This window comes from Lactuca virosa, chromosome 4 (assembly GCF_052849685.1).
Source record: "Lactuca virosa cultivar CGN04683 chromosome 4, Lactuca_virosa_CGN04683_v6, whole genome shotgun sequence".
Taxonomy (NCBI): Eukaryota; Viridiplantae; Streptophyta; class Magnoliopsida; order Asterales; family Asteraceae; genus Lactuca; species Lactuca virosa.
The window spans coordinates 59,303,712-59,331,189 of record NC_136429.1 but is presented as its reverse complement, the minus strand read 5'-3'; the positions used below and the strand labels follow the sequence as shown (position 1 = coordinate 59,331,189).

At 34.1% G+C, this 27,478-nt stretch overlaps 2 protein-coding genes across 3 annotated transcripts; one reads left to right on the top strand and one right to left on the bottom strand.

Annotated features, from left to right (window-relative positions):
• Positions 1-13,884: 13,884 nt before the first annotated feature.
• On the bottom strand, positions 13,885-18,509 carry LOC145104621 (U-box domain-containing protein 44-like). 2 transcript variants are annotated; one of them, XM_079041835.1, is made up of 6 exons: positions 18,316-18,509; positions 17,806-18,014; positions 16,133-17,454; positions 15,734-16,037; positions 15,177-15,664; positions 13,885-14,999 (listed from the first exon to the last, which is right to left on the bottom strand). In XM_079041835.1, the coding sequence occupies exons 3-6, from the start codon at positions 17,351-17,353 to the stop codon at positions 14,007-14,009; spliced, it is 3,006 nt and encodes a 1,001-aa protein (XP_078897961.1). In that variant the 5' UTR covers positions 17,354-17,454; positions 17,806-18,014; positions 18,316-18,509; the 3' UTR covers positions 13,885-14,006. The 2 variants fall into 2 exon arrangements, with proteins under 2 accessions (XP_078897961.1, XP_078897962.1); XM_079041836.1 differs by having other exon boundaries at positions 17,806-17,925.
• Positions 18,510-21,019: 2,510 nt separating this feature from the next.
• LOC145104515 (putative protein FAR1-RELATED SEQUENCE 10) lies at positions 21,020-23,186 on the top strand. Its single transcript, XM_079041744.1, has 3 exons — positions 21,020-21,958; positions 22,148-22,505; positions 22,590-23,186. Exons 1-3 carry the CDS (start codon positions 21,020-21,022, stop codon positions 23,132-23,134), a joined length of 1,842 nt encoding a protein of 613 aa, XP_078897870.1. The 3' UTR covers positions 23,135-23,186.
• Positions 23,187-27,478: the final 4,292 nt, after the last annotated feature.

Below are 27,478 nucleotides of genomic sequence, written 5' to 3'. Positions count from 1 at the left end.
TCAAGGGTATACATCTTTCAGATACATGTTAAGAATACTAATTCAAGAACATACTATCAATCATTTGTTTCAGAATGATTGGGTTTTCATAACTATTATACATGTAACGTTTATATGCTTTTTATGAGTCATTTGATATAGGTTGTTTAATTCATTTAAACAATATAGTTAAAGTCCTGACATTATAACCAAAATCTCCAGTCGGGGATCGAAACAATGTGTGTATAGATCTATATTGGGATTGACAACCCCGCACTCAGACTGCTAGCTACAGTCAGGCATACACGCCTACGAGTGACAGTTGTTATCAATAGCTTTCAACGCCTTCAATGCGTTGGGTCAGGACATCTAGTCTCAGTATGGTTATAATAACTCATTAAAAAGATATTAACAATACGTTAGTGTATAATTAACTAAACATAAGTACATTTTTAAAGTACTAGTTTTACAAGATACAATTTATAGTATTACATTACAATTTACAATAACAGCTGGTGAAGCCAGGCACACTCACAGTTACAAGTTTTACAAAAGGAATACTAGTACAGAACATTGGTTTACAAACAGAACAGTTTTATGTAACTAAAACTACTTTTCATATACAGCAGAAAATATAGGATTTTCTGGAACAGTTTACTTATTCAAGAAACATAAAACATTCTTTTAAACATAAATACTTATGCACTCACTCAACTTTATGTTGATACTTTCTTTTCAAATTACTTGTATTCTCAGGGAACCAGTAGACAGGCACTCCCCGAGCTTTTGAGAAGATGGAGCTTTTATGTGTCTTATCTTCTTCTTTTGTATAACTATTTGGTTTCGGTATACAATGATGAAACACATGTAAATACATATACTTTTTAAATATAGTGGTTGTTTGTACTATGATTACTATAATGAATGTGTTGTGACACTACAAATGAAGTCCTCCACCCCCGGACGTTTCTGCCGTCTGGTTTGGGGTGTGACAGAAAAGGTGCAATGGCAGCACCGCAGGGGCTCTGAGTGGACCTGGGAGCCGAAGGATGAGATGCGACATCACTACCCAGATTTGTTTGGATCAGCAGACTTCGAGGACGAAGTCTAGTTCAAGTGGAGGAGATTTGTAACACTTGATCCAGGTATTACTTAATTTATTTATGTTCTAGGGTTTTGGTGTGTGGACTCGGCGAGTTGGGAGTCCAACTCGTCAAGTAGAGGGTATTTTGAGGACGCGGGATCTACATACTACTCGACGAGTTGGAAGGCCGACTCGACGAGTAGGCACTGTAAAGATAAAACCCTAATTTTAGGGTTTGCACCCTATATAATCTCCTTAAGAGCCTTGAGGCTGACCTTCCATTAGCCTCCAAACCCTAAGAATGTTTGTGCTGACCCTAATCCGTATTCTCTTCCATTTTATGAGCTAGAGTGACCTTTAAAGCTTAAGAAGAAAGAGATAGTGAGAAGATCCAACAAACCAAGCACCCATCCTTGAGCTTAATCATCATGTGGACTGTTGTAAGTATTCAAGACTCCATTTTTATCAAAGAATATGGCTAGATCTTGAGTTTACCCTTCATTTCCTACCCTTCTTGTCGAATGCATGAATGGGATTCATAAAGTTTGCAACTTTATGAATCTCCAAAGCAAAATGGTCCCAAGGTGGGCTAGATCTGGCCTTTGGTTGAGCAAGGACACCATGCAAGGGTTTTAGGGCATATTTCCCTATTTTTGGCCATTTTGACCTAGGGACATGTATTGGACATGCATGTCCATAAAGCCTCCATCTTTGGAACGTTTTGAGGACTAGAAACCTTTCTGGAAAGGAGGGATTTCAGATCCCTGGAGTTTTGAACCATATGGCAAAGCTTTGGAACTTTCCAACCTTGTTAAGGGACTTGGAGCATTTGGAACGGTTCTAGAAGGTAAAGTTGGAAACTTTATCCTTCTAGACACCTTATGGTTTTACATCTAATCCATGGAGTCCCTAGATTCGGTGTATCATCACAACAAGCAAAAAGGAAGGGGGACTCGACGAGTTGCTCTAGGAACTCGACGAGTCGGGTTGGGTTTCCCCGCCTTCTGGATATCAAGTGAACTCGACGAGTTGATGAAACAACTCGGCGAGTTGGCTAGGGTTTGATCAGGTCTTCTTGACTCGGTAGGAACTCGACGAGTTGCTAGATGCACTCGACGAATTGAGGTCAACATGGACTGTTGACTTCGACTTTGACCAAGGTTGACCAGGGTTGAACTTGAGGGTAATTTTGGGATTATGACAAGTCTGTCTTATGATGCTTTTAGGAAGCTGAGTTGGAGCAGCACATGGGACATATCTGATTCTAGCTTGTCAGTTCAGCATTCGATAAAGGTGAGTCTCCTCACCATACCAATGGGTCTAAGGCACCAAGGTCGGCCCATTAATTGTTATGTGATGTGCTAGTGGGTTATGGAATATGTTGTTGGGTTTTGAGCATTCTAACACTCCTATGGTGTACATGCAACCCTATAAACCTTGGATCTATGTTTTCTCTATTATACATGCAAATATTAACTATTCCAAGGTTTCATCCTAACTAGCATATTATGAAGCACCTATACTACAAAGTTCTAGTTAGATGACATACCTTTTGATGTAGCTTGATGTCTTCAAGCTTTAAGAGCTTAGCCCCAATAGTGTGGAAGCCTCAAATGGAATCACAAATCACCAAAACACCTTGGAAGAACTTGAGAGAATATGTATGCACACTAAAATCGGCCCACTCTTATTTTCACACACTTGTGCCAATTTTGTGAGCCAAGGACCCCTTTATATATTATGGAGGATTGGGGTTACATCCATGTAAACCCTAATACCCATGACCTTTCATTTACATAGGATCCATGGGTTAAAAGCTCCATGGACCATCCATGAAAGCTTAGCCCAACCTAAATGAACTTGGCTCATTCCATATATATAAGAGTCCATATTTAATTAGTTCTTTTTAATCACTTAATTAATTCTAAATTAATTCTTGATCAATACTAATTAAATAATATGATTCCATATTAATATATTAGAACTTATAATATATTAATATAAATCATAAATATACTATTCTCAAAAGACTATCCATATAAATTGTGCCGGTGAAGTGCAACCCAAATGGACCATGCCGGGTCGGGTCAAGTACATACCAAATATAGTTATGGACTTAGACATTAATCCAACAGTCTCCCACTTTGATAAGTCTAAAACTATTATTGAGTATGACTTCAAAACCTAACTGGCAATCGTAGCTCTTAAAGCCGTTGTCGAACTCTGACCTTGTCAATGACTTGTCCATTAGATAAGGGATCATATATTCCTCCATTCTCGATATCATATGGACTGAGACATGGATTATAATCATTCTCGATATCATATGGACTGAGACATGGATTATAATCAATCAATGTACAACCAACTCATAGTAACAACTCATATCTCTAGGTTTGAAGAATATAAGATATTATCGTCTCATGATCACTCGTGATAAAATCCATGAAGTGATTCAAATGAGCGCGGGTTGAATCCAATACTCAGAACTTATGAGCACTCATGAGTGTTGTAGCACCACTTTGTCCACCAACTTGGACCTCTACAAACCAACCCATGACAGTCTTGATTCATATCTACTTCCAACATATGACCGACTGTGGATGGTTTGAATAACTTAATCATTCAGGAAGAGCGACTTAGTTATTCTGGAAGTCAAAACATGCAAAGTGAAACACAAGAATAAATGAATCAAATATGGTATCAAACCCTATGAATATAAATAAACACTTTTATTTATCACCATACTGATTACTCATTATTCATTGTTTCGGTTTTATCAACTTTATACTTGAATTAAAAACACTAGTTGTCCCATGCTCCAAGCATGTACACTATGTTTTTCTTAAACAATAGCTTTGCCATACACCAAGTATGCACTCTATGTTTGTCTATGATCTTTACTTTGTGAAATAAACCAATTGAATATAATTTCAATGATTCTAATTTCACACTCCCAAATCCTTATCGAAAAATGTGAGAATTTCAAATTCCTATCATTTATCGAAATCTGTTTAGATTTTAAACTTATATGCACTGACCCTCCTGTAATGAATATGTACAAAGTCACAAAGACTTGTCAACAGTCATTATAAGGTATTCCAATGGAGATCACCTCCATGGAAACTAAGTCTCATATTCAAAGTACATTGCTTTGGACATGCTTCTTGCATTAAGTTTTCTAATCTTACACAGATAACTTCCACCTATGGAGACAACTCCATATTCTCATTTTGACTATCACTTCTGAATAAGAGATGCCTTTTTTCAGAATATGTCAATATGGTCCTTCCAAAATTAGCACTATACTTCCAACTGTCCCTGAGCAACCAATCTTTTGTAAACCTCAGATTGTCCTCGACAATTGCTTAATCATTTTAGTCATATCCAATTCTAGACCTTTTCCCTTCTTAATGACTCTGGGCATTTGTAAAAATTTAGAAATGACAAATATTATAGCACATGCAATCGATCCTGTACCCAAAGCAAATGGTACACGATTCATGATGTCTCACATAAAGACATGATTCTAGACCAGTCTTTTGCTACAATATTTTTATTTGCCATGTTTTCAAAATTTGACTATGAAGAGGGATGTCGTAATCATAATCGAATTTTGAGAACGCAATATATAGAATTTCCTTAAGTTGAACCAATCCAACATGAAATTCATATATATATTCTTGACTAAAGATGATTAAGGTCTCAATCTAAGCCTTTAGAACTGAAATGAAGTATATCCTCTCCCTTAATTATAGCAAAACAACTTTTCAATCCCTGCAGCCTCACGAATTGAAACTTTTGTTTTCTATAATTAACATTGCAAACTTGCAACACTAACAATAATTATCATGCTCCCACTAACATGATGATTATTAGCATAACACTTATGCTCCCACTAGCTTTGACATGTACTCAGAAATCAGCTGGACTTCTAGAAATCAATACTTTATTGACTTTCTTACCAAAGTTCAGATTTCTGATACGAGATGCTTTGATAAAACTTTATCAAAATCATACACCTTTCCTTAGATAGCATGTATGTGTGTCTAAACAATTTCAGAACTATGAAAAGGGATGTCGTAATCATAGTCTCAATTGTTTAGACCTTTTGCCATCTGCTTCAAATCTACTTGGTGGAAGTGTTTCCTCCCCATCATTTTCATGAATCGGAGAGAAACCTTATGACCCTTAGATTTTATGGTGTATGTGTTCTTATCCATGTGAATCGTCAAAACCATAGTCACAAGACAAGGATAATGACAAATCCAAACTCATATGGACTGAACTTATGCAATCTTAACTTCTTGCCACCTGGCAGTACAGGGCCTGTCATTGCTTCCAAGTTGTTATGCAACCAATTGAGAACTTTCAGAACTCCTATGCAAAGCCAACTTTAACTGGAATGGGCACAGAATATGTCAACACGATAGGTTATAAACCTCAAGTCGTGTGCTAATGAAGAACCTCAGGTTTTATTCTTGATTAGTTCTTGAAATTCTTTTTAGGATCTTTAAGACTCCCACTATCCTCTTGACATATAAGACTATCTTGCCAAATATTCAAGAGATAGTGCGGATTCTTTATCAAGACAAACACTTCACACAATTGGCCTTAGTTGGTCTTTGTTTTATCCAAAACATCACAACTTACCAATTTCAAATGTATAAGAGTAGGACACTTTTACTCTTACATTTGACAAGTGTTTTAAACCTTTCTTTAAGATATGTCACTCAAGTTACAATCTTGGAGTATGACTCTAAGAATTGTTTTGGAACGAAGTATGACTCATCTTCCTGATCTAACCATTTCAACAATTCATGACTCCTCTTCTTAGTCATAAGAATGCACTAAGATGACCTTTAGAGGACTAATTGTGATATGATTTCTAAATCATTAAGATGATCACAAACATGATACTAAAGTACTCTCCCATCTTTTCAGATTTGAGAAACTTTTATCTTTCTGCCTAATTTGATTCTTCCCATTCGTTCTGCCATACATTGAGACTTTTCCAATGTTTCAGAATTATACTTAAACTTGTAAGTATAACTATATTTACTAAACTTTAGTAAATCAAATAGTCTTAACGAGCTTTGTGGTGGACATGACCAGTACACAAGAATGTGTACTCGATCCCTTTAGTCCTTCACTTGACTCACACATCCATGTGAACAAGTAATTAGTCTTGATTTTCCAACGCTTGAAAGTTCTCATTCATCATACTATTCAACTTGCATGATTCCAAGTTTCGGTCCAATTGAAACTTGGGTGATGAGGAACTTTCCTGATTTGGTAAATTTAGACACTACCACAAATGAAAGAATCAAATCTATTTTCCAATATTGCTGTCAATGGAATCATATAAGCAACAATTTTCCACAAATGCCATTGTAAGGATACTTCAAATAAATAAAATTAAACAATTTTCTTTTATTTTAAAACTTTGCGGAAAAACTTATCCTTACAATCCACATGGAAAATTGTTGTTATCTATTCCTTAGCAATATATCATAACTTCTTAAGCAACTGCTCAAAATTCTAATGCGATCGAAATCCACCTTCGCGATCAGAATCAGCATATACTTCCTTTAAGATTTCTCTCTATTCTTTGATTCTTAAAACATCAACATGTGACCCAGTCACATCATGTAATGAGGATCTCAGAATAGAACTTAACAGAGTTAGATAATGGGCTCTACCTGATGTAGAGTCAAACTTATTGACTTTAACATCCTTAGGTAAATTTGGCAGCTTTGCAATCAACGCCCATTCCTTTGGCAAAATAAACATATGGACCCTTTGGTAATGGGACTATCTCAGACTTAGCCTTTCTCTTTCCCATTTGGTCAACCGGGTTGACTATGGCCAATCCCTTTCTATTGGGAAGAGAATGCTTTTTCTGGATTTCCAGTGTCACCATTGTCATTATCCATAAAGTTTTTGGGAAGTTGATCTTCTAATCAAATTTGCTTTACTATCGTTCCAAATCATTGCTGATTCAGCAGCATCAAGCAAATAGATATGATCATTAAGGTTCATGTCATAGTTTGTTTCATAGTAGTCCCAAAGGAACTCACTATGTGACTTAGAAAGTGATTGAACATCCAACTTTCTCAAGACTTTGACACCCAACTCTCCCGGCTTGTCAATATGTGACTTCATCTCTAAGATGTGATCACACATAGACCTTGTTTGCCATTAGGGCTTGAGTGACCTTGAACTTGTGGGTTAGGGAGAATAATTGGAGGAGGTGGAGGAAGAGAAGTATGACTTCCATGAGCCAAACTCGGGAAGTCATATTCATTAGGAAAGATTGGTTTGGGAAGATCATTGTTATCTAAACCAGACATCAACAATGGGAGAAATTCACGTAAAGTTGATTTAAGTCCTTAATATAACACCCAATATGATATATTAAGGCTAGGACCCAACAAACTATTTTATAACTTGGAAGAGGGATGCCGTAATCCAAGCTATAAAATATTTGAAGGTAGGTGAATGACGATTCACTAATTTCCACCAAGATAAACGAAATGTATTATTAGGTTTTAATTGGTTTTGAAACTCCTAGATTCTTTTGAGATTCATTGAACTTTTCAATGGCATGTTTCAATATCGAGTGTGCCCTTCAGGTTTTGTGACTGGGATACCGAGGATCACAAAACAAGGTGTGAAGTAACCATGCAAATATACTTGGTACCCTTAATATTTACCCCTCAATCGATGTGCCGGTTAACCACACACGCTCCAACGATACTATGATAAACATTAAGTTACCCTTTGCCTACTTTGTTAAGTCCAGGTTAGTGTGTCGGTTAACCACACACGCTCCACTAACAGCTTAAACAAAGTGCAAAGTGTAATTTCATGGATTAGCACCTTATTCACATTTTCCTAAGTAACTAAGATTGGGAATTTATAAGTGTTTAGTTACTTACTATTTATCATTATACTTATAATGAAGGGAGAATTATAGTCCTTGTCCTACCTGTTCGGCTAACGACCCTCCACCGGTCAAGGAAGCGGTGGGTGAGAGTGGACACCCATTAAACTGCCATTTTATAGGCAGTAACCTTATACCCCCCTTATAGACCGGCTTCGTGAATGAGGCCTACTAACGGTAAGATTGACTTTATCTTATACATATCTATATAATTAAAATTATAATAATAGTATAAGGGTGTATTTTAAACATTTAAAATACTTGGTGGTTTAATCTATTAATTAAACTATACTCTTAATTTAATTAAACTTAAACCATGTCTTTATGGAATTATTAACTCTTTTAATTAAACACTTTAACTAATTTAATGAAGTCCATAAAGTTTGAATTTTAACTTTTAAAATTGTAGAGTTTGGAATTAAAGCATTAATGTGTGTGAGACTTTACAAATTCCAAAACTTGAGGGCAAGTTTTGAAACTATTCAAAACCTTTCATTTCATAACTTATGAGTTTAATGGTTCATTAAAATGAAGACTCTTCATTTTTATGTAACCTCTTATTCTTTAATAACACTTTTAAAGAAGTGACTCTTAAACATCCATAACTTGAGGACAAGTTATGGAGTCATAAAATAGTTTAATGAAAAAAAAACTCTTCATTTTTGTGTAACCTATGACACTTTTATGAGTTTTAAGATTCATAAATGTGACCTTTTATGTGACTTGAAGAAAAGTTACAAAAACACCTTTTATGAACTTCTTTTAGATTAATATGGATTGAAAGCAACTTAACAAATAATATTTTTCATCAATCTAAATTAACTCATAAAACAAGGTAACACAAAAAAACTTTTCATGTTCCATAACTCAAGAACAAGTTATGGAATTTTAAAACATTAAGACCAAGCTTTGTAACTCCATAAAAAACTTTGAATCAATTTTTTTTAAAACCTTTTCATATCCATAACTTATGGAGGTTTCAAAAAACTCTTTAGATCAAACTTTTAAAACTAATAAAATAATCATATCATTTTATCTTTTACTAAATTTGACCTAATTCAACTCATATAGTAAAGTGACTCAAATTTTAAAAATAATTAGTTTTTCATAAAATCAAGTAATTATCTTAAAATATGACAAACTTCATGTTTTTTTCCTTTTTTTTTCCTTCAACTTGAAAAAAAAAATACATTTGCATCAAATATAATAGAAAACAACTCATGGCTCTGATACCACTGTTGGGTTTTGAGCATTCTAACACTCCTATGGTGTACATGCAACCCTATAAACCTTGGATCTATGTTTTCTCTATTATACATGCAAATATTAACTATTCCAAGGTTTCATCCTAACTAGCATATTATGAAGCATTTATACTACAAAGTTCTAGTTAGATGACATACCTTTTGATGTAGCTTGATGTCTTCAAGCTTTAAGAGCTTAGCCCCAATAGTGTGGAAGCCTCAAATGGAATCACAAATCACCAAAACACCTTGGAAGAACTTGAGAGAATATGTATGCACACTAAAATCGGCCCACTCTTATTTTCACACACTTGTGCCAATTTTGTGAGCCAAGGACCCCTTTATATATTATGGAGCATTAGGGTTACATCCATGTAAACCCTAATACCTATGACCTTTCATTTACATAGGATCCATGGGTTAAAATCTCCATGGACCATCCATAAAAGCTTAGCCCAACCTAAATGAACTTGGCCCATTCCATATATATAAGAGTCCATATTTAATTAGTTCTTTTTGATCACTTAATTAATTCTAAATTAATTCTTGATCAATACTAATTAAATAATATGATTCCATATTAATATATTAGAACTTATAATATATTAATATAAATCATAAATATACTATTCTCAAAAGACTATCCATATAAATTGTGCCGGTGAAGTGCAACCCAAATGGACCATGCCGGGTCGGGTCAAGTACATACCAAATATAGTTATGGACTTAGACATTAATCCAACATATGTGATATGCTAGTTATTTATGAAACTTGTATGAAAGACCTCGGTGGGGTTCCCGAGGCACCTAGGTGTAAGACCTTGGAGGGGTTGTGAGGCATCCTCGGTAAAGCCCTCAGGGGGTTCCCGAGGCACGTGGGCTAAGACCTCGGGGGGGTTCCCGAGGCACTCGGAGTAAGACCCTGGAGGGTTTCCAGGGCATCCTTAGGCTAAGACCTCGGGGGGGTTCCTGAGGCATCCGGAATAAGACCCTGGAGGGTTTCCAGGGCATCCATATATGTTATATGCATGGCTTATGTGATATATGTAGCTTTATGGCTAATGTGATATGTGATATGTGGATTGTATGTGCGGTATGCTCTGGGGAACTCACTAAGCATTAGCTTACAGTTTGTGGATTTGTTTTAGGTACATCTGAGCCCAAGGGCAAGGGCAAGACTTGATGGCGCGGCGTGCACTCTCTCATCGACATCTTATGGAACACTCTGATGTTTTTAAATAAATTTTTAATGGATGTGGATTTGAAAACAATTGTTTTGGGATTTTATGGTTTATGGTAATGTGTTTGATTAATTAAAAATGAAAATTTTCTTTTGAAAATTTGGGTCGTTACAATGCCCAAACACACTCAGAGAATTCAGGTCTAGTTGTCTCCGGAAAAATTTCCTCAACAACACAGTTGTTAGGAGGGCTGTGGTTCGGAATTTGAATGACAGAGTTCGGAATACTAGAGTGGGATTCTGGGGTCCAATTCAGGTCCAGGTTTATCAGAGGCGGAAGAGGCGTGGAATCGGGACACTTGACAACTATAGGCTTAAACTCAGGAATTAGTGATGCAAATTGGTCAGAAGTCTCAGGAAGGGATGACAAAGGCGAGACAGGGGTGTCTGAATGTTTGATGTTCGGAACGTCTCCCATAAAATTTAGATTTTGTAACTCCTTTAAGGGACGAGAAATAGGTTTCGGAAACTCGCTTCCGAGACCAGGAGCTTTTGACCAAGGATGACGAAAATTGTGAGTCATCCGTTCATTTGCTTCAAGAATATCTATTCAATTATGCAAACCATCTATTTTAGCATTGAGACGTTTGTTGTCAGAAATTAAAACATTTCTTTCAGAATAAGTGATTTCACATTTGTCTTTAAGAATGATACATTCATCTTGTGACATTACAAGCTCTCGTTCTAAAGACTCTATTTTCAAGTTCTTATCCTCAAAACATAATCTAAGACGACTTAATTCACTTTCCTTCTTCTCACTGGCTTTTATGGCTGACTCAAAGGCTTTGTAAATGATGTTCATATCTGATTGGATATGGGTTAGATATGGTTCACAAAGAGATAAGTCATAATTATTATCAGTAATCATAGATTTTACCTGCTGAACGATGCTTCTGCCAGGTGGATCGTTGGTAGCCATGTAGCAGTAGTTTGGTTCAGCATCTTCTTCATCTCTCTCTGACCCAAACGACTAGTAGCCTTCATCACATTCAATTTCTTGTTGAGTCATAAGACACATGTTTCTGTCAGTGGTTATGTCATCATCATCTCCAAAAGACCAATATCCTTCCACATCCCTTGATACAGTGGTAACAAAATCCTTTTCACTTTCTGCCATTTCTTAAGCTCGGCGTGCATAGTAAGCAGAGTCCTTGATCTTGGGTTTCTGTGGGACTTCGGCTAAGCAATCTTTGGCAAAGTGATTTGCATGACCACATTTGTGACATACAATCTTGGGTTTTCTGACTTCGGAGTCTGTGATGATTCTGAGGTGTGATTTGGTGTAGGGAGGTTAGGTTTGTAGGATGGTGGGTTTTCTGAAGGTTTGTTGAAGGGTTGAGGATTATTTTGGTGAGGAGCACGAAAACGGTTGTGATATGACTTCGTATAAGGACGATTGTATTTCATGGAAAGTAAGGCAAACTCCTGTTGAAAACGGAGTTCGGAGTCCATATCTTCAGGATTAAGGTCACCAGCTAATTAATAGTTGTTATTGGTGGGAACAGGCATGGTTGGAGGTGAGGGTTGAACAGGAGGGATATATGGAACAACAGCTGAGAGAGGGTCCGAAACAACAGGGTTCTGAGTTAGTGGGTCGTAGGAACTGACTAGAGCTAGAGGGCCTCCAGTGAGTTCACGTAGTGTTTGTGTAACATTTGACTCATGACCTTGAAGCTCATCAAACAGTTGGTAGAGCTTCAGCTTTTTCAGAGATCCATTACTCTAAAGACATGATTTCACATTTCCCCATCCCTTTCCGAGGCTGTTGATGAACTTGAGGTTGTATTCAAGTGGAATTTGGACTATCCCATGAGCTGCCATGTTGTTGACGACGATTCGGTATCTGTTTGAGGCTGAGGCAACAAATTCACCAGGTGTTGTAGTGAAAGTGTCGAACTCATTTACAACCGAGGTTAGACGCTTATCCTTCATGTTCTCTGGCCCTTCGAACAAATCTTGAAGTGTGTTCCAAATCTCTTTTGCGAATTTACACAGTTTAATGTGCTCAAAAAGAGAAGGTGGAACATCAAACACCATTTCGGAAAAGGCAACTTGATATGCATGCAGTTTTTCAAGATCATCAGCAGTGATAGGTGCTTGAAGTTGTTCATCCTGTCCCATGAGAGTTGTAGTAGCATCTCTAACAATGGTTCGAACTAGAACATGATGACCTTCTTTAACGGATCTCCAGATAGATTCACCTTTTTCTTTTCCAAGTAAAAATCTTTCCATTCCGACTTTCCAGTGATCATACTCTTCAACAACTAGCAATGGGGCACGTGTAGGGCAACCCACGCTATTTTCTATTTGCATTGAGTACATTTGTTGAGAATTAGAAGCAGGCATTGAAGTTAAGATATCTTGACCAAAAGTGGTATATAGAAGAACTTTTATCCTAAACATATAATTGATCGAAATACCAAGGTAATCTCGAATTAACTATAATCTGTTCTTATGGATTCAAATGACACTCAAGCTCTGATACCAATTGTGAGAACAAGGATTTGATTGCACAGGGACAATGCTCAAAAACTCAAACCTTGAATTAATGCTTAAGATCAATGTTTGTTTCTGATTATAAGTTCCAGTCAAGTCTGGCAAGACCAGTCGAGACTGAAGATGAGAATCAACAAAGTACTTCAAGTATTAAATATGGAGTAATGAGTATAATCAAAGTAAAGAAAATAAATGAACAAGTAGAATGTTTGAAAGAGTTTGATTTGAGAGAAAGATGTAAGTGAAATAAATTCAAATATAACTATCTTTGGCGAAACAATCCGTCACACTGTTCTTATCATTAAACACTCCTTATATAGAAAAAGGAGGTACACATTACAAACCGGAAAACATACTAAGGACCGGGCAATGTCACTACTTCTAACATAAGACTGACTTCGGAACATGAAAGGTTAGAGATTGCTAAAGGTTCACTTTCAGGTTCCAACACATTGAAGTCACAAGCAGCAAGAAAGAAGTACATAAACGACTATCAAATCATAAGATTTCTTTTAACTTTTAAGGCAAGGTTTTCTATATAACCATGTAGGACATGATAAAAACATGTTGGATTATATTCGACATGCTTTAGACTAGTAACAAGATTGATGTCAATAAGAGAAATTTGCAAATTATGCCCCGCTTTTGCTTGTCACTACTCTCATCATACAATCAACCCATTTTATAAGTGGTCATTGTCATATTACAAAAGTGTTTATGATTCACACTATGTAGAAAACTTTCAATATATTCTACATCACACGATGATCCACTCTGTAAATCATACCCGGCCTATTTTGGACCCAAAATCAACGCTATCAACTTATTAACAAATAATTCAAACTTAAAAGGAACAAAATGTTGAAATTTCAATACAAATACAAAAAAATAGATATAAATGCATAAAACCTCTCAAGACCTTAGAAGCTTTGAACTTAAATCTCGTAACATATATATGATATACAATACGATACAGAAACTGTGTACAAAATCAATTGACAAAAAAGAATTTGTGACCTAAAAATAAGACGACTGATCATGAAGCACATTTAACTGACCAAGTATCCTCGCAGCCAAAGATTTGGTCCTAGAATTCCCCCTCTGAGTCAAATCAACCAACGGCATATGCGCCAAATTCCCATATTTTTGCTTAAATTCCACCAACCTAAAAACCCTGTCTAACTCATTCAATACCTTTTCTTGCAAATTCGAATTGTTGCTATTTAGCAATTTTATAATTTGAGGTATCGCATTAGCTTCGCCCAGTACTTTACACCCAAACGCTAACCTTTCAGCTTCAATTAAAGTCAACAACGCATCCAAAGACGCTTCACAAACATCGGAATCGGAATCCCCCAACAGCGTCACCAGCGGCGCCACCGCATTCGCTTCCACTAAACAAAAATTCACCTCCACTTCGCACATTCCTTGATGCACCGGACACCTGGATTCCAATTGCGGCGAGAAGCACCGGAATAGACCCGCCTTCGGAATCGGCCGGGTCAACTCCATTGAATTTTTCGAAAGGTGCGCGAGGGAAATCGACGCCTTTCGTTTCGTGACTCCGGTTCCGGCCTCGAGAAACTGGACAAGCAATGGAATCAGACCGGATTCCGCTACTTTCTTTTGTGATTCCTTGTTTGTTGGGTTTGTGAAATGACAAAGGGAACCAACCGCGTTTTCTATTAGATGTTTTTTGTGGGGCCCGTTTTGGGTTTGGAGACGGGAGGATATCACCGGGAGTCCTTCGGCTTTGACTAGTGACTCGGTGAGTTGAGTTGACTCGGTGAGATTTGAAATGATGCCCAGAGCAGAAGCAATCTCTTCTATATCATTTGAAGACTTGATTATTTTGATTAAAGTCTCAATTAATTGTTGTCCCATTCTGTCTGTTATCTCTTTGTCTTCACCATCTTCTGTTAAACAACAAAACAACTTCACAGCATTTGCTCTTACTTTCGGGTTTTCATTGTCACATAAAACCACCAATGCTTGTTCGTTGTCTGAATTCTGAAAAAAATATATACAAATAAAAAAGTAAATTACATTTTTCGTCCCTGATAATAGCTGATTGCTACAATTTTTGTCCCAGAAAGTGTTCTCTTACAAATTTTGTCCCTGATTTATTGAAAGATTATGAAATAAATCATCAAAGTGGAAGTAAAGGACACAAGAGGAATATATTACCTGTCTCAACTTTGATTTGACAGTAGAAGCTAAGGGAGAGTGGCACATGGCGTAAATAGCATGAAGTAAACGTTCTTGCACCAAAGGGCGAGTACATGGAATAAAAGCAAAAAGGCTATCGATATCTTCATCAGACTGGAATAAAGAAACAGGGGTATTTTCGGAATTCTGTGACATGGTTGATGTGGCAAGATGCATGATGATTGATGCTACTTCATCTTGTAAAGAATGGGATGATGTGTGATTGTAGAGAAGATTGACCAATGGTTTTACAGAACCTTGTGTGATCATTTGGGTGCTGTTTCTTTTTAAGGTTGAGAGGTTACAAAGTGCTTTAGCTGCTGTCTCTTTCATTCTAGGGTTTCCATGTGAGACTAAGTCAAGAAGTGGGCCCAGTGCACCTTTTTCAAATAAAGATGATTTGCTGTGATCTGTGAATTCCATTTCTGCTAATGTTGTCACCATGCTCATCTTCACTTCTTCAGAACCTGTGAAAAAAAAAAAAGTCTCAATGATACTGAAGATATTGTAATAAAAGGGTTTGTATAAATTAATACCTGAAGATAGTCGATGAAGGAGATGTGTAAAGTAATTAGCTTTTGCCATTTGGATGACATTTTGATCAGAGGAAGAAAGAGAATCCAAAAGCTTGTGTGCGTTAATGGCAGCTTGAGTGTCTTCACTGTTGGACATGGTGACCAAAAGTAGAATGCATCCCTGAACATTTCCAATTCTATTTCTTAAACCTTCATTTCTTGATAATTCCAAAAGCAATTCAACTGCTAACTTTCCTTCAGCAATTCTACGCCCAAGTGAACGAACTATAGATTCAATCACACCATTCACCCTTGAAATCCTATCCTACAACAAACTGAGTATGAGAATTAACAAAAGAAAAAAAAAACATAAAAATACAAGTAGAAGTTTAGTAATAAATAAATAGTAATAATTAATACCTTTGCATCATCACTATCCTTTGCCAAAATGGAAAGCAAGACAAGGGTACGAGTTCTAATCTCTCGGTTTTTACCACTAAGAAGCTCCACAAGGGTAGGAATGTAATTCTCCAGCACTATCCATTCCCGGTGAATTTCTCGTTCTTCACATAAGTTTTGAATCTGTTCAAGGCAAGAAATCACTTCTTCTTCTTCGTTTTCTGATAAAGGTTTTACAAGTTTTGATTTGATTGAAGCAATTGTGATCATGGTGTTCCTATCTTTCCATTCCTCAATTGATTGTTTTAAAGTTCTATTAGGGCGTAATGTAAGATTATCCAAAGGGATCATGGTAAGAGGACATGAAGTACTTCCATCAGAAAGCCATTTTTCAATGGCTGATCTTTCAAATGTGTGACCTGAAGAAGTTTCCACAGGGTCCACCATAACTTCTCTTGTAATTGGGCAATAAAATGATTGGAGAGGCTCTAAAGGTTGATTGCCCAATGAAGAACGTTTAGTCAAATACTTTCTTGCTTTTTCTTCATCAGAACATGTGGCATCTGCTCTTTCCAACAATGCAATTATCTGATCCATTTGAATGGCTTCAGCTTGATCTTTTCTCAGTTGTGCGTTTTCTATCTCATTCTTGAAATCTTCAAATTCCTTCTTTAATGTTGATCTTTCTGTTGAAATCCCTAAAATCTGTGCGATGGAAACAAGTAAATTGTTGGCATATGAACGATCCACGTTTCTTTCTTGTATTCCTGACTCGATTTTTTCAAGAATCATTTCATCTGCTATGGCTGTTTTGAACTCTGCAGATTGCATGCTTTCACAGAGTTGACCAAGTTCTTGCATCATGCTTGATGAAATTTCCAGCTGTGAAAAAGGGATTAGATTTAACGCCTTGCTGATTTCCCTTGTAATGTCTTGTATGCGTTTTGTAATTGATCTGCAACTTATTAAGAGGTAGACTTTGCTCTTTTTGCTGCATTCAGTTGTGAGTTGTTTAGCTACTCTGACTTGTTGATTCAGGATCTCAACAAAAACTTTCTCGGAATTGCTGATGTCTTTTTTGTTTAATTCTTTTAGGAGAGGAACAAGTCTATTCAAATATGAAGCAAGTTCTGAAAAACATTCCTTCTCAACAAAGACATTGTTGACTTCAGAGACTACTTCCATGACTAATTCTACAGTATGAGAGATGCACTCTGTAGCTGCCATTGCCTCCAATGCCATTGTGTTATCATAAATAAATGCTACCACTTGATATGATCAGGATCATGTTTGACTCAACTTAATTCCATCATATCATTCTCTCAGAAGATAAGGACAAGAACCTGAGGGAAAAAAATTTGGTCAATACAACATATTTCATTACTCCCTTTGGTCCACAGTAAGAGTTGAATTTGTCAAACTTAATTTTGGTCCAACTTATAAGTCCAATTTTTAGCTTGCCCTATAGCTTCTTGTTGTTGATAATATCCTAATGATTTGCATATGAACTTTTACAGAATGTATCACCTAAAATGCTCTCCAATTATGACATATACAGCCTATCAACATAGATGATTCCTTCTTAGGTATAAAATGACATATACAGCCTATCAATTATGGTATATTTCATCATAAATGTTTAATAACTTGAAGAATGGATGCTAATTATAGAAGATAGGGGTCTCATAGCGTACCAATTTTATGTTTGCGAACATGTATTCACAACAAAATCTTCTATTTAAAGATGTCCTTCTTCTGTGTTACTAGGGTTTCACCTTGTTCTCATGTGTTTACACCAGAGTCGACAAGCAAATCTGCGCATTCAAGCACCTGTGTGAGCGAAACTGCCGGACGGCTATAAACTCCAATCGAATTCTAATGTTTCCGCGATTCTCTAATTGCTCTGAAACAGCATAATTTTTAATGTCAAACACAAGAGGTGACCTTCTACATGTGGTGAGAACTGAGAAATTCAATTTTAGGCATTTGGACTTTTGATTCTTCTTAGGCTAATAACCGAAATGGAGCTTGACTGCTAAACATAGATCAACTATATTATATGGCAAAGCTAACGAGACGGTTCATCTTCTGATTATAAAACTAAAAAAAGGAATTAGCAACGAAATAGGGAGGAAGAAGACTTGGAGCAAGCTGAAGTCAACAGCAGCATCAAAGATATGGAAAGAATTGTAAAATTAGCTTACCTGATAACCAATTAACATAGAACTGTGGGAGAAATGCAACGAAGATAAGTATTTCACATGATCAACTTGCTGTTTGAATTGACGCCATTTTTGGGGATTTATTGAAGAGAATTACGAGGGTCTTGAGATGAAAGTGAAGAAACAAGAAACGGAAGAAGTACCAGTAGGGACTAAACTAACCAGGTCAACACAAGAATATTCATTCAATGGAAAGTTCAAATTATTTTGCAAGTTAAAAACTTACTTTAATTTCATTTTTACTTTAAAAAATTGATCCAGAGTGTGTTGATCATCTACATAAACTGGGAAGACAAAAATAATTATATATTTATTAAAATATAATTCTCATTATGTATTATTAACAATAAAAATTAAGTTTGTTAAATATATAATTATTTAAATATCGATATAAAAACATTGTAGCCTCTTAGGTACTAAATGTCTTAAGCGAAATTCAAATTTTAAATAGTATTTTATATTTAGGGAAATCTTTAGAAAAGTCCCAATATTTACAGATACACTTTAGTCCTAAGATTTTTTTTTTGAATAAAAAAGTCCTGAAAACCGGCAAAACTTTACAGTTTAACCCTTTTTGACCGGCTGAAACCGGTACCAAATTAATTTGAGACTATTTCGTAAACTAACCCAAAATATTGAGATTTTTCTGTGAACAAAAAATATTAGGATTTTTCTGTAAACAAAAATATTATGATTTTTCTACAAACAAAACTCTTATTATTATTATTATTATTATTATTATTATTAAAAATATAAATAAGTATTAGGTGAACGTCGACGTAGCAGATCAGTTGATAGTTGTAGGAGGGATACAATGGGAAAACGAAAATTTGTATGCATTACTAGCCAATGATCGAACACTTAGTATGCATTACTAGCCAATTTTGAATCAAAACCAAGGGACAACTATAACTCACAACTCAAGATGAACTTCATTATTAAAACAGAAAATATGTCAAAATGAACCAATTATTGTCTACTTAATCACAATATTTCAAATTAATAAACATTAAGAATGAACAATAGAATGAATGAACCCTTCGCAAAAGTGATAAACATATGTTGAATGAGTCATTACAATACATTGAAAGCACCATATATTTTAAATCCAGCAAATCAACAAACATATTATTTGCATGAAATAGTAAATTAATATAAAAAATAATGTAGAAAAGTAATATTTTATATTGAATTGAAGTTAATTACCTTCATTAATCCACATGCCTGCAATCAAAACCTCCGTGAACGAGACTCCGAATTTAAAATACATTTCAATTTTTTTCACTCAAAATAGAACTAGTTTAATTTGGATTTCATTTTTGTTTTACTACTTAAAAAAAATATGCAGAGCAAGATGCACAACACCATTGAAGAAAAGAATGAATTTTCGTTTTCCCATTGTATCCCTCCTACAACTATCAATTGATCTGCTACGTCGACGTTCACCTAATACTTATTTATATTTTTAATAATAATAAGAGTTTTGTTTGTAGAAAAGTCCTAGTATTTTTGTTTACAGAAAAGTCCTAATATTTTTTTTTCACAGAAAAATCTCAATATTTTGGGTTAGTTTACGAAACAGTCCCAAATTAATTTGGTACCGGTTTCAGCCGGTCAAAAAGGGTCAAACTGTAAATTTTTGCCGGTTTTCAGGACTTTTTTATTCAAAAAAAAAATCTTAGGACTAAAGTGTAACTTTTCTGTAAATATTGGGACTTTTCTGAAGATTTCCCATGTTTGAAAGTCACGGTTTCAATTTGGGAGGTGATTTTTCCAAGGAATTATTTAATATTTCCAAGTAATAATTAATATATGGACTATTTTACCCCTCAATTCATTTAATTCATTTAAATAATATATGGATAATTAATATAAGAGCTGATAATATAGGATCTTATCTATTTTTACGTGAATACAAATCCTTAACCTAAATACCAGTTTTTGTTTCAAAAAAAAAACTCACACGTCGCCTTGGAAATCAACAGTCGTACGACGATCTTCTCCAGCCTTCCGTTCATCTTCAATCGGTAAGCTTGAAAATCATTACTGTTAGACACAAAAAAATTTACAGATAACAAAATAAGATGTGAATAGTTGATTGATATCTCCTTGATTTAGTTAGAAAAATTATTACGTCTTCAAATCACAAAAAAAAAAATAAATAAATAAGAATAAGAAAAGTTATAGTGACCACATGTGCTTTTAGTTTGAATAATTACATGCTTTTCAATGGCGATGTTAGTTTCGAATCATGTAAGAAGCAAGCATATATTAAATTTTGTATAGGATTGTTTTTCTTGAACAAAAGCCTTTTTTAATTAATTGTCTTAACAATATCAAATACATGGAAAGACGAAGGCACAAATTTTTTCTACTAGTGATATTAAGTTCTTCTGTTATGTTTTTTTTTTCTTTTTTTTTTTAATTTAAAGGTTAGATGAAAAAATGAGCAATACTTTGACTTTTTTTTACATGAAAAGGGCATTAAACAACTGTTTTGTGTAGTTGTATTTTAGACTTTTTGATTATTTTAACACCATATGAAAACTTGAATTGGTTATGATTATGTTAAACTTGAATTGATTATGATTTAAAACTGAAACATGAATTGATTATGATTCAAAATGTGTTAAAATTGATTTTCATTCTGTCAACATATTCATTCAAAATTTTAAAGTTTAATGTTATGTCTGATTGTGTAAAAATTGATTCAAAAGAGGGAATGGATTCATCAAGTTCTATGGTACAAAATGAAGAACTCTATTTAGCTAACTCCAAATTTGAATCGTATGATGAATTACTGAAGAGTTTAAGAGATTTTTATTATGCTAAAGGATATGTAGTATCTATAAAAGACTCACGTAAAGATAAATATGTCACGTTGCAATGTGATAGAGGCGGTTCCTATCGAGATAGAATGTGTATCGGAGATAAAAGGAAGAAAAATACTGGATCTCGTTTGATCAACTGCCCCTTCCAGATTGTAGGTAAAAAAGGAAATGATGGTTTTTGGGTACTTAAGGCAAAAAACTTGACTCACAACCATGAACCGTCTACTGATATCTCTGGGCATCCATCATTTCGTCGATTATCACCAAATGATGTACAAAGTGTCAAAAACATGACGCTTTCTGGCATACCCTCAAGGCAAATTCTTTCTTCTTTGCATCAACAAAACTCAAACCTTCCAGCAGTCTCACGAACTATATACAATCTGAAGGCTAAAATCCGCAAGCAAAACTTGGGAAATCGATCAACGGTTAGTGCTTTATTTGAAGAGTTTGAGAAAGAGGGTTTTATATATGATATTTTACACAACTCAGTAGGGCATATAACCCATTTGTTCATTGCACATCCTTTGTCAGTTAAATTGTCAAAAGCTTTCTCTAATATCTTTGTAATGGATTGCACATACAAAACAAACAAATATAACATGCCTCTACTTGATATCATTGGGGTTTCATGTTTTAGTACATCTTTTTATTCTGGGTTTGTCTTTCTGGAGAGAGAGGATGAAGATAGTTATATTTGGGCATTAAGTGTGTTTAAGAAGACTCTTGAAAACCGTGAACCATCTGTGATTATGTCTGACAGAGAGTTAGCATTAATGAATGCCATAAATACGGTATTTCCGAACACGACAAACCTTTTGTGTATTTGGCATATTGAAAAGAATGTGCTGGCATATTCCAAAAAGCATTTTGCACATGGAGAAGAATTTGATCTATTTATGTCATATTGGAATAATGTAGCATATTCAACAACTACAACTATTTTTGAGCAACATTGGGCCGAATTTGAGTTGTTTTATTAGACGAAGAAAGTTGCAATTGAGTACATAAAAAATACATGGTTGCCTTGGAAGGAAAAGTTTGTTAGTGCCTGGACAGAAAAATATTTGCATTTTGGTAATCGGTCATCATCAAGGGCTGAAGGTGTTCATGCCAAACTGAAACAATATCTGCAAGTATCAACAGGTGGCTTTCAAGATGTTACAGAAAAGATTGGTCTTGCAATCAAACATGAATTCAACCAGATTAAAGTGCAACTAGCAAGTGAGAAAATCCAAGTTCTTCGTAAGTGTGATGCACCTGCTTTTAGAGAGATTTTGTGTCATGTATCTCATTTTGCATTAAAGGAGATATATACGCAATATGAAAAAATAAAAAATGGTAATATTTACAAAGCTTATAGTTTTACATTTGTTGCACAACATTAATTTTTACATTAACCTTTAATATATTTTTGGTTTCTAGGTACAATGACTCCTTGCACTGGTCATTTTATGGCAACAATGGGTCTTCCTTGTGCTCACAAGATAAAACACTTACAAGGAATGACAATTCCATTGGATCTCATTCATCCACATTGGAAGATTGATACATTACGATTAAATTTAGAAGATGATTCACATAATGATGGCACTAATGAATTTGACGAGTTGATCAATGAGTTATCCTCAAGATACAAAATGTGGCCTCTAAGTAAGAAAGAATTTGCTACTTCTATGATTACTAAACTTTTGACTGAATCTGATACGTTTTTTGAGCCTACGATTTGTCAACCAAAGGGTAGACCTCCAAAATCAAAAAAGAAAAGAGGTATGACTTCTACAACACGAGAACCTTCAAGATTTGAGCATGTAGAATCATCACAAACACAACAAACTTCAAGTTTTACTCGTGTCTTCCAAAGGAACAATGAAGTGTATGATAATGTTCGTCATATAAGTCATGAAAACAATTTACTTGATCTAAATTCATACCCGACTTTTTCAAGTGATGATATGCCATATGAATAGTTTGACTATTTGATATGTATTAGTTTGAATATTTTTGTTAGGCTACATTTTATTGTGATTTGATATGTATTTGTTTGAATATTTTTGTTCGACAACATTTTACTGTGATTTGATATGCATTAGTTTGAATATTTTTGTTGGGCTACATTTTATTATGATTTTATATGCATTAGTTTGAATATTTTTTTTGGACAATATTTTATTGTAATTCGATATTTTTTGTTAAATAATTTACTATACATTAGTTTTATCTAATTAATATGTTTATAACATCTATTAAAAAAAATAAATGCCATAAATTTGATTCAATGGGTTAATCTAAATTTTGAAAGTGTAAAAAAATAAGAATACCTAAACAACCTTTAGTACCCAAACATCTCTTATACAATTAAAAAAATATTAAGATTTAATTGAGGTATTGAGGTCGTAGAATCATTTTTGAACCACATATAGGTGTACAAATTAAACTACAACCAAACTGCTTTTAAAATCATTACAATCAATCTTTCTCTGTCAAAAATTAGTGCCATGTAGTGTGATGGTGGTGTAAGTAATGAATAAAAACAAAATAAAATGTATAAGTATTATATTGGTTAAATATTTTCAACGAGATACATAATTGTGAGGTTGTGAAAACATATATGGTAATGTTATCGGCGTTAAAAGGGATTAAAATTTTGGAAAAATCTTTCTTTCTTTATACATTATCCTAAACTAAAATTAAATTAAATTGAGGGGTAAAATAGTCCATATATTAATTATTCCTTGGAAGTATTAAATCATTCCTTAGAAAAATCAGATCCCTTTCAATTTATTTACAACATGTGCAAGAGGCAGGACTATCATTCTTGCATTTCACATTCAAGTATTCAAAGTCAAGTGCGATCGGAGTAATTCGAACAGTGAATGTGTGTAATTGAACAAACGTTACAAACAAGCAAGTTAAAATTTAAATATGAGTGATAGAATATGTAGATTTATGTTATAGTTAATAGAAACGTTTTTTTTTATTCTCTGATTGCGTTAAACTCGATACTAATAAATATTGTTAGGCTATTAACATTAACTATTAAGGCAAATTTCATAAAAGTCACTAAGTTTCACAAAAAAAAATTGATTTTGACACAACGGTTTTTTATCTCAAATTGGAAACGTATTTTATTAATTTTGTTACAAATCTGACTACTTAACCGATCAACCATGTTGCAACTAATGTAACATGTTAGTGTATCAGTTTTAAAGACATGACATGATGGTGTGACACTATTTGTTGACATCATATTTTGGGTAAAAAAAATCTAAAATATAGTAACTTTTGTAATAGTTATCCAAAATACAGTGACTTTTGTAAAGTTTTCGTGACTTTTGTGATATTTATTTAAAATATAGTAACTTTTGTAAAGTTTCCATGAATGATCGTGTTGATAAATTAATTATACTTTTACATTAAGTGTGCTTTGTTTAACAACTTAAAAAAATCAATAAATATTTATTTTAAAAAATATTTATGATTAATAAATCATGATCCTTAGTTATACGGATTCTGATATATTATATAATGATGATTGTTTAAAGAATTATCAAATTTTTTATAACTTTGAAGAAATGGATAGCGGTTTAAAATCATTAAGGAATGTTTCAAAACTTGTGTATAGTTATATAATGGATATTGCATCGGATTTAAACTTGAAACCTAAAAATGTACATTCCCTTGCAAAGGAACTTTCGGAATCTTCAAGATCTTAAATGGCGGAGTCTATAGAGCTTTGAATATTTATTTTGAGGTCTACTTTTTATACTAAAAAATGGTAATGAGAAAAAAGAAAGTTTTTTTTAACTATATGAATTTAATGTAAGATATCGGATGTGTTTTCTTGATTCCTAATCATTATTTGTTCATCGATGCTTGTAGCTTTAATGTTGGTAGAGTAAAAGAAGGTTACTTTCAACTATATATCACAATGCATTGTCGTCTTATATTAAATTCTAGAAATGTTATCTTTTACAAATGGGATATTATCGTTTAATGATTAATCAACTATTCAAAACTTATAATTTAGTCAATGACAACTATTTACACATATTTTACATCCCTATATTAGTTGAAATTTGAAAGTATTTATATTACCAGTCCAATATCTAATCTATCGTAACATCTATTTATATTATACATAATTCTTTTTTAAACTAGATATTTATTATTTTTTAAGTTGTTAAACAAAAGATAGATAATTTAAAGCATAATTAATTTATCGACATGACCATCCATGGAAACTCTACAAAAGTCGTTATATTTTTGTTTTTTTATTCACAAAAAAAGAAAAAAAAAAGTTGAAGTCACTATCTGGATGAACTAAATGCAAGTTACAAAAATCTTGACAATATGATACAAAATGGTCATATCACAAACGTCCATGTTGGTGATTTAATCAATAGACTGAAATTGTTACAAAAAAAAAAAAAATACCAACTAAACATAATACAATTAACACAATATCAAATTTCATAAAAAATAATAAAACATATATTGACCTTCTTGTGTAACATCCAATTTTCTGGTATGTATTTTGTTGATTTGAGTGTTTAATTTTGAGAATTAAGCAATGTTTTAAATAACGTAAGGCGTGACTTGGCGGCAATGTCAAGCCTCAAGCTTTTCTGAGCCTTGGCGAGCTACGTCATTTGTAAGACATGACATAAGGCGGGAATTTTGTATATAATTAATATTTTTATATGTATTTTCAACTATTATTCATTTTTATACACACATATGAGTTAAGACGGCGTTTTGGTAAAGCTTAGCGGCAGGTACAAGCCTTGGAGCCATGGCGGAGCCATGACGAGCTTTTTAGAACCTTGGAATTAAGAGAAGTATGGTTTAAAGCACTAACTTCTAGGTTTACCCTTTATCAACCTCCATATCTATTAAAAACGCCAAAATTAGGTCAATTAACGCTCTTACAATCAAGTTCTCTTATCTTTAAATACATATATACTAGACCTGATGTAATCTATTTAAGTCATTATGATGCAAATAAAGTTTATACACTTTGATATGCATCCGGAATATCACATAAATCTTCGATATGTATAGATCGTTGTAAAACAAACACAAACGTTAGTCAGTATATATAAATAATATTTGGATATATATGATTTGAGTAAATATATGTATTAAGTATTATTATGCATAAATGAAACGTTATACAAAGAGTACATGTGATTATGAAACGATGGATATAAAGAACGTCAAAAACGGAGCTCGTATGAGAAAGTTACAATGATCCGAAAAAAAACAAGAAAATAAGCGGACAATACATGAGTCGTAACTGTAAAATTAAAACATCAAGCCGTGTTTTGTACCAGCTATACTGCGAATTCAATATTTCAAATTGATTCTCGTAAGAAGTAATAATATAAGTAAGCGTTTCATAAAATATTTTTTCTTAAGATCCGAAACCCGACATCTAGAGTGGAGACCAGCCACTTAAAAGGAACTTGGCTTAGGTTTCTTTACCTCACATATGATCTCACCCTCGAATTCAAAAACTCCCCTAACTGATGGATCAAACATAACCCCTACTATAAATATAGGCCCTCACACCCTCATTCTCTCACATTATGCTAAAGGCCAAAAGTGCGGTCCAAGCCTCGGGCTAAAGGCCAATAGACTCGGGCGGACTAACATTATGCTAAAGGCCAAAAGTGCAAACCAACTATATGTTGTAGACAAAAATGGCAGACCAGCTTCATGCTGAAGGCCAAGAGCGGACCAGCTTTATGTTGAATGCCATTATGTGTATGCATTGTATATGCATTGTGGAATATGATATTTTGGGGAACTCACTAAGCTTAGCGTTTACCCAGTTGTTACAAATATTTTTTTAGGTACTTCGTGAGAATGGCAGAGTTCGACTGTACACACGTGCATTTACAACATGTTCTGCATAATGTAAATATAACTCTGATATATTTTAATAGATAAAAATGAAAATTTTGCGTTGAAAATCAGGACGTTACAAAAAAAATGTATACAAATACGTATTATTATAAAAATGTATACAAACACACTTTTATAAAAAAAAATATCAGACACATATTTCATAGTAAACATATATTTATATGTTTATGAATTTATATGCATAAAAATAAGTGTTTTATACATTTTTTTTATGAAAATGTATTTCGATACATCTATTCTTAATAAAAGACTCCTAAAAACTGCCACGTGACGCCATTATACACTAATACCTTGCCACGTGTTAATCTTCCAGCGTTTTACTCACTGATTTTCCCGCCCAACAGCTAATTGTTGTATTCGACCTTCATACCCTATAAATCCGG

Coding starts and splice junctions, on each gene's coding strand:
- LOC145104515 (XM_079041744.1), top strand. CDS start 21,020: ATGTCTGATTGTGTAAAAATTGATTCAAAAGAGGGAATGGATTCATCA. Junction 21,959..22,147: donor TAATGAATGCCATAAATACG/GTATTTCCGAAC, acceptor TTGTTTTATTAG/ACGAAGAAAGTTGCAATTGA. Junction 22,506..22,589: donor ATATGAAAAAATAAAAAATG/GTAATATTTACA, acceptor TTTGGTTTCTAG/GTACAATGACTCCTTGCACT.
- LOC145104621 (XM_079041835.1), bottom strand. CDS start 17,353: ATGGCATTGGAGGCAATGGCAGCTACAGAGTGCATCTCTCATACTGTA. Junction 15,665..15,733: donor CCTTCATCGACTATCTTCAG/GTATTAATTTAT, acceptor TTTTTTTCACAG/GTTCTGAAGAAGTGAAGATG. Junction 15,000..15,176: donor TCAAATCAAAGTTGAGACAG/GTAATATATTCC, acceptor TATTTTTTTCAG/AATTCAGACAACGAACAAGC.